We start from the raw sequence: 7768 nt of genomic DNA, 5'->3' as shown, positions 1-7768 counted from the left end.
GAATTACAGGCACGCGCTACCACGCCCGGCTGATTTTTTGATTTATTGTAGAGATGAGGTCTCGCTGCCCAGGCGGGTCTGGAACCCGCGGGCTCAGGCAATCCACTCACCTCAGCCTCCCAAAGGCGCAGGATTACAGGCTGAGCCACCGAGCCCGGCTACACCATGAACTTTTAAAGGTGAGCTCGAGAACCTGGTTTCCTTAATGAACTGTCTTTCTTGTGGGAAAGTTTTAATGTCACCTAAGGGGGACATCACATCTAATAACTACTCCCCAACCTCGCATCTGAGTTTCATGAGAATCAGTGGGGCAGGGTGGGAAGAGATGGGCACAGAGAACACTGAGTTCAAGTTCAGGACCTTGACTTGCTGTCTAGCACAAATGGGCCGACAAGCACAAAATGCAAACTAAGAATAAAAATACACCTGAGAGGGTTGCTCAGAGAATCAATGAGATTAAAACCCTGTAAAGTGCTTTGCAATTATAAAGCATAGTTAGGCAGCTTATTCACCCATAATTACAGGAAGAGTGTCCTCCACACCAAGAGTGGCCACCGGGAGGATAAGTGCTCTTCCTCACAAGGTGCACCATCTAGTGAGGCCCTTGTTTCAAAATACTTTGCAAAAGACTTACCCTACCTGTGTTTTTATCCACCTAACGAATCATTTCCTTAACTCATTCTATTAAAGCTGCACTCCTACTTTTTTTCTATAGGGCTTTTCATTTTCTTGGCTCTGTAGCCCACCCAAGTTTCTTTCTTACCCTGGGATGCCTCAGTCTAAAAGCATCTTGAGCTGACTCAAAGCTCTGCAGACTTGATCTCTATTACATCAATGTCCTGGGAGAAGTAAACCAACAGCACTCTACTCTGACCAGATATATGCTTCTATGCTTTACTTCCACGTTTACTGGGTCCTAATTTGTAATCCTTATATTCTGAACCACAGACAGGAGCTGTCCCCATCTCTACAGCTTAATTCTGGGCTGACACACATTTTTAGGGTTTGCTATACCCACTTCATTCCTTCTGGCACAACGGCAACCTCAACCTTCCAGACCCAGAATGGGGCTTAGCAAGGAAGAGGGGCCTTTCGCAGAGAACATCCCACATCCTCACTAGGGAATGATTAGGAACTTATGTGCAAAAGGAGACTGCCGAGAAAGACGTAGAGTCAGAACGTCAAGGAAGGCAAGAGCCGAGTGAAAGCTAGCAGCCTTGGGTTTTAATGTCATTTGTCGGGAACTCCATGCAACTTTAGAGGATAAGCCTTGTTGCTAGCCTCAGCTCTCTCGTCCACACAATTCAGAGGTTGGATTAGCTGCTCTGCCGTCCAAGACCCCTCCTCACTCTAAAATTCCACGATCTTCCCCACTTCCAGTTTTCTCCTGACCTCGCACCCAACACACTCCATTCCCCTGGCAAGGCTCATGTTTGGCTGCTCAGGAATTCAGCACCACCGACATTTGCAGTGCACCCATGATGTGCAAAGCACCGTGAGGAACATAGAAATAATGTGACCTTGTGCTGCCCTCAAATAGTTAGAAAGGTGAACTGAAATGTACAGAAGTAACACAAGCAACTGCTATAAAACAGAATGCCATGACACGTGGAAGCCAGCTATGGAAGAGCACAGACCAGAAGGCCAGCTCCATGAGACACGGACACCCACGAGGGCACCTTGAGGAAAGCTACGTCCCTGTCAGAGGGGACCATGCCCCCTGCCTGGCTGTGCCCACCTTCAGGTCCTCTGGAAAGTGCTTCTCTTCTGGCAACTTCTCTACTTCTGGCATGGTTGTCAGGAACAGAAACTCCTGTTTGGCGCTGTACACTGGAAGACAGAGAGGTTAAAATGTCTTCTCCAGGAAAGCCAGGCATGCAGAATGAGGGGACAGAACACAGGCCTGAGACAAATCCACACAAGGACGCCCAGCTGATTTTTGACAGGGGTGCAAAAGCAATTCAATGGAGGAGGACAATCTCTTCAACAAATGGTGCTGGAACAACTGGACATTTATAGACAGACAAACAAAAAAAAGAACCTTTATCTAATCCATATACCTTACTGAAATATAAGCTCAAACAAATCACAGTTAGAGGTGAAACATAAAACTTAAAAAAAAAAACAAAACAGGATATTTATTGCAGCATTGTTCACAGTAGCCAGAACATGGAACCAACCATGCTGCCCATCAAAAGAGGACTGGATAAAAAAATGTGGTACATATTCATGATGGAATATTATGCAGTCATAAAGAAGAACAAAATCATGAACTTCACAGCAACCTGGATAGATTTAGAGTCTATAATACTAAGTGATCTTTCACAGGAACAAAGAACTGAGTATCACACGTTCTCACTCATCAGCAGAACTTAAACAATTATCATAATACTATAAGAAAAGGATTGGCAGTAGCGGGAAACTGCCGGGAGGGGGGTGGGGAAGCGAGACTGGCAGTAGTGGGAATCTGCTTGGGCAAGGGGTGGGTACACCTCATCAACAAGGGTATCTGCATAATAAACATTTGTATACCTAACCCTGAATTTTACCCCACATCTTTAAAACAAAAAATTAAAAGTTAAAAAAACAAAACAGGATAAAATCAGCTCTTTGAAAGCCCATTTGAAAGAGGAAAGGGCAAACAATAGGCAGGGAGAAAATATTTACAAGTTTTTTTTTTTTAAAAACGAGTCCATCTGACAAAGGACTAGTATCTAGACTATATAACGAACTCTCAAAACTCAACAGTTAAAAAACCCAAACAATCCAATTAGAAAATGGGCAAAACACAGACATTTTCCTGGAAAGGGCACACAGATGGCAAATAAACACATGAAAAGATGTTCAGGGTGTACAGAGATATTCACGTCCTGGGTTCTGCCCTCAAGTGGCTTACAACTGAGTCGAGGGGCTGCCGAGGTGGAAGAGGAAGTCAAATAGGAAACAGAAGAAAAACCAGTGTCTATGAACACACAGCAGATCCGCAAGGACGTCATATTTGATTCTGAGTCTTGACTTAACCATTTTATCAAATTCCCATCACGGATAGGGACTTATTTTCCTATGATAAAGTCTAGCTATAGCACCTCATCCTAATTCAATGTGACACTGAAATTTGTTAACCAAAGATAGATTATGGCCACACACATCACGGTGGCTCCATTGCTGAGCTGAAGAGAGATCAGAACACTATAAAAATGGTAAGTGTTGCTTTAAACAGCAGTTCAAGACCAACAGGCTCTTCCCTATCGGCTCAAATGGCAGAAGAAACCATGAAGAAGAGAAGAAAACACACGTGGCTACTGACTGGGGTTCTGGAGCAGGGTCCGTTTCCAAGAGGACAGAGCTGAGAGGTGAGTTACCCTAGTCCCCAAACTTGGGGGCCAGACATGTTTCATACACTTTACAGAAAGCAGAGCTCCATCACAGAAGATCCCGCTGCATTGTGAACTGTTTCCTTGTAATGATGTTTCATAATGGGCTTCACTGTGAGCATGTGTGAAATAAACTCCAGTGTGTGCAAAACTCCTCACGGCCAAGTGTTTATGAACCTCTCTGGGTTTCCTGCACTGCCCTGAGATCCACAGAAGGGCTGAAATCCTCCCCAGACACAGGGAGCCGGTGAGGCTCTGGGAGGTTCTCACTGACCCAGCATCCACATGTACCAAATTTCAGAGGGCAAAGAAAGTGCCCCCACCACTCACCTTAAGGCAAGCAGTGGAATATACCTGGCGAGCAGTACTGAGGATGACCACAGGGCTTTTCTCCAGCTTAAAATCCTAAAGCCTTTCATCTCTCTTCATAGTTTTTACCTTCTCTCGCTCCCTACCACACTTTTTCTCCTCTTCACAAAACCCTGTCCAGCATTTATACTTTTCTTTTGAGCCTGCAACACCCGATATCCCCAGGCAGTTCCTATCCAAGTACCAACCAGGCCTGACCCAGCTTTGCTTCTCTGCTTCCAAGACCGACGTCTATGCTTTTCTAAAAACGTTCACATAAAACATGCCACATCAAAGCAGAACGAGACCTCATTTTTCTGACACTGCTGGGAAACAAGGTATTCCTTAGAGACTATTCTATCAGTAATATTAAAACACAGGGGCTGGCTGGGCTCGGTGGCACAGCCTGTAATCCCAGCACTTTGGGAGGCCGAGGCGAATGCATGACCTGAGCACGCAGGTTCAAGACCACCCTGGGCAACTTGGCGAGATCTCGTCTCTACAATAAAATAAAAAACAGCCGGGTGTGGTAGCATGCACCTGCAGTTCTGGCTACTCGGAAGGCTGAGGCGAAAGGATCACCGGAACCCAGCAGGTCGACACTGGGGTGGCCATGAGCGTGTGTGCCACTGCACTCCAGCATGGGCGAAGGAGTGAGACTCCAACTCAAAAACAAAAAACAAACCAACAAAAAACACAAGGGCACACATTCTATTTAGCAACTACTGATGGAAGTCTCACTAAATTATATTACCTATACTCCTATTTTATTAAACAAGCAATGAACAATTTAACCTCATGAGCTGCCTTTTGAGTGACTTCCTTGTAGGAATCAGGAGTAACCTCTATTTTCTATTCTCAGCAGCTCGTTTCTCTTTCAATTTCCCAGCTATGATCTACCTTTGTGGTCCTAAATTACCATTTACAGGTCTTCAGTTACCAGTGGCAAGTCACCGTGTACAAGCTTCTGCAGAAATGTCCAAACTGCCAAGCTGAAATCAATGTCTCTAATCCCAATCCTTTAAGAATCAACCCTTGCTCTGCTGACAGAGCTCCCAGTGCCTGGTGACAGCTGTGATGATCTGTGATGCCCTGACCATCCCAGATACTTGCAGGTATAATACCACCTTCCTGAGACTGTGCAAACCTCACACATTTTCTTACGCAGGCCCCTGGAAGATGACATAGGACTTGTGATGACAGCCAGGTGGGGCTCCAGCACCAGGGGTAAGGTCACTGTCACGTAGTGCAAACTGTGGGGGGAGAACCAACACATGGGCTACGTTCAGGGTGTCTCTCTTTTCCCTGCAGGTCTCCCTTTCAGCCTTGTTGTCCTTCTGTAGACAGGGTTGGGCAGACAGAGGGTGTGGCGGGGGATGTGGGGCACCAAGCAGGCCTCAGCATAGCCAGGGACACACCTGGGAATTCCCTGGAGCTCACAGGTCACACAGTCAGCACAAGTGGGCATAGTCACAGGAGTAAAAAGGAAGAACTGCTGGTGTGGGGGCATTTCACTTTTTTTTCTTTGGGGTTGGAATCTCACTCCATCGCCCAGGCTGGACTGCAGTGGCACACTCATGGCCACCCCAGTGTTGACCTGCTGGGCTCAGGCAATCCTTCCACCTCAGCCTTCCATGTAGCTGGAACTACAGACACACACTACCACGCCTGCCTATTTTTAAAATATTTTTTGTAGAGACGAGGTCTCGCCAAGTTGACCAGGCTGTTCTCAAACCTGTGGGCTCAAGCAATCCCCTTACCTTGGCCACCCCAAATGCTGGGATTACAGGCTTGAGCCACCACGCCCGGCCTGGCTGTATCGCTAAGGGTCACCATCAGCAGGATGATGTTCAAAGCACCGGACAGAATAAAGACGCTGTGCTCACCTACGCTCCCAAGTGTCTCCCCAACAGGCAGAAGTGCTCAGGCCTGTGCACAGTTGGCAATAAGCCACATCACATACCCAGCATTCCACACACAACAGAGCACCCCACCAGGCTCAGGTCAATCATGGGAGGCTGCCTGAGCAGGCAGTGTGTCCGTTTTATAGAAAAAAAACACACAGCTTAGGCAAGCAAACAACAACAGCATGAAGCAGAAGCAGCAACTCTGAGATGGAATTTGGCGCCATCTAAACGTCCTCATCCAATGTCTATGTTCAGAAAAGGGGAGTTAAAAAATCCTTTGAGACAGCCTGACAACATACATTTAACTGACCTTCCGTCTACCACACCAAAGGTGATCTTCAAACATGTGGCCACCAGTGTGGAACACCAGATGGCAGAACAGGCATACTGAGCAGTTGCAGCCGTGTCTCTCTGATGACATGAGGCAGAGAAAAAACCCAGGCCGAGGCCTGCAGCATTACTGGGAGGAGGTCTAAGCCCTGCTCCTTGGCACAGAGAGCATTTCCGCCCTCTAGAGAAGGTGCTGGAAAGATCCTTCCATCCCTCCACCCTCCCCTCACACTTCTGTAACATGAAGGGTTTGGATGCCATGACCTCCAAGGTCCCTGGCATTAAAGTCCCTTGATTCTGTGATTCTGTGAAAAGAGGTCATCTGTGCAAGTACCTAGAAACAGTGGTGCAGAAAGGCCTGAATTAGCCAAAATTCATGCCACCAGGAAGCATACCTACCATCTGGGTCTTTAAAGGTCAACGTGATGAACTTGCTGGCCACCATGAACATGAAAATCACCCAGAAGCATGCGGCCAACAGAAGCCACTGGTGGTGCATGTTGTCAAGTGAGAGCCATTCAATGATTCTTTCTGGAAGACACAAGTGAGATGCTCTTGATATTTTCAAACACATCAATTAAGCAGAAAGAATAAAGACAACAGGTGGTTTCAGTGAACAGTATCAGCACAAATTTTACTTTTTTTCCCATTGCTGTAATAGGCAGTTTGACTTGGTTTCTAACATTTCATATTTAATTAATAACATTAAGTGATTTGATTTAATAATCAAATCAAACTTAGAACACTCAAACGGAGGGGAGCAATAACCAGAGAATGCCATCTCTGTTTGCTTTTGGAACACAGAATATGAGTTTACTTTTGCAGCTTTGCCTTCTGACTGTCAGGCCCAGGCTAGCACCACAATGAGCCCTCAAGCAGGAGCCCTGCCGAGGACTAAACCTTTGCTAGGGGTAACTTGCAGTGGGCAGAAGCCACGCTGAGGCGATGACGAGCTGGCTGTGTTTAAATCCTGACTGGCTGACAAGATGCAGCTACACCTAGAGAATCTCTAAAAAGGCAAAGAAACGAACGCCCATGCTCCTGCCTCCACTCACTTGGCTGCGAGGGCCTGTGCAGAATCTGGTGGGGGGGACTGAGTGTTTTTCACGCTGTCATGGCTTGGGAATAACGTGGGGCACGTCAGTCCTCAGCCTGTCACAGAAGTCACACTTTGCTTCAGGGGACACATGGAGAACCAGGAAGTTGCTGTCAATTCTCCGCAAGGGGGACAAAAAAGTGTTGTTTCATCTCACTTTTAACATAGTGCTTGTTCAAGCGCCAAGCTAGACCACTCAGAGACGCCATCCTGGGCTGCTTTGGTTTCCACCAGCTGGCCACAGTCATCCATCACTCCTGGGCAGTGGGGAGAACTGATCATCTCAACACCAGGCTGACAGCAAATGATTTCAGAAACAGCATCCTAACCCTGCATGGGTCAGAGCTCAGTGAGGACCCAGGCAAATAATTCTCCCCCTTGACTCGACAATGTTTACTTCCTAAAATCTCACTGGAACCCAAGTCCCTCTACGACACCCAGCAAGTGGTTAACTGGCCCACAGCTACATACAGCCTTGACAGGGAGTGCACCACTTGCCAAGCTCCCTGTGCCTTTACAGGATAGCTTGTGAGTCACCCTCAGGTGCCCATCTATAAGGTTTAGTGTGCTTCCAGGGTTGCCAGATTAAACAAATAAAAATGCAGGCTGCCAGTTAAGTTTACATTTTATTTTATTTTTTTGAGTTGGAGTCTCACTCGGTCACCCAGACTGGAGTGCAGTGGCCACTCCCAGCCACCGCAGCCTCGACCTGC

At 46.9% G+C, this 7768-nt stretch overlaps 1 protein-coding gene across 3 annotated transcripts in view; it reads right to left on the bottom strand.

Moving 5' to 3' along the window:
* CHST10 (carbohydrate sulfotransferase 10) overlaps positions 1-7768 on the bottom strand; it is a 27836-nt gene that overhangs the window by 8355 nt on the left and 11713 nt on the right. For 2 of the 3 annotated variants that reach the window (XM_008072488.1, XM_008072489.2), the window contains exons 3-4: positions 6359-6490; positions 1739-1830 (exon numbers count right to left, since the gene is read on the bottom strand). In XM_008072488.1, the coding sequence (XP_008070679.1) occupies positions 1739-1830; positions 6359-6458 (192 nt within the window). In that variant the 5' untranslated portion in view covers positions 6459-6490. The remainder of the gene's footprint in view (positions 1-1738; positions 1831-6358; positions 6491-7768) is intronic. The other variant, XM_008072490.1, reaches the window with a different exon arrangement.

The sequence above is a fragment of the Carlito syrichta genome, unplaced genomic scaffold (genome assembly GCF_000164805.1).
Source record: "Carlito syrichta isolate Samal-C Ts95f unplaced genomic scaffold, Tarsius_syrichta-2.0.1 Scaffold315265, whole genome shotgun sequence".
In the NCBI taxonomy this organism is placed as follows: domain Eukaryota; kingdom Metazoa; phylum Chordata; class Mammalia; order Primates; family Tarsiidae; genus Carlito; species Carlito syrichta.
The sequence above is the reverse complement of the archived record's forward strand: the minus strand, read 5'-3'. Positions and strand labels throughout refer to the sequence as shown.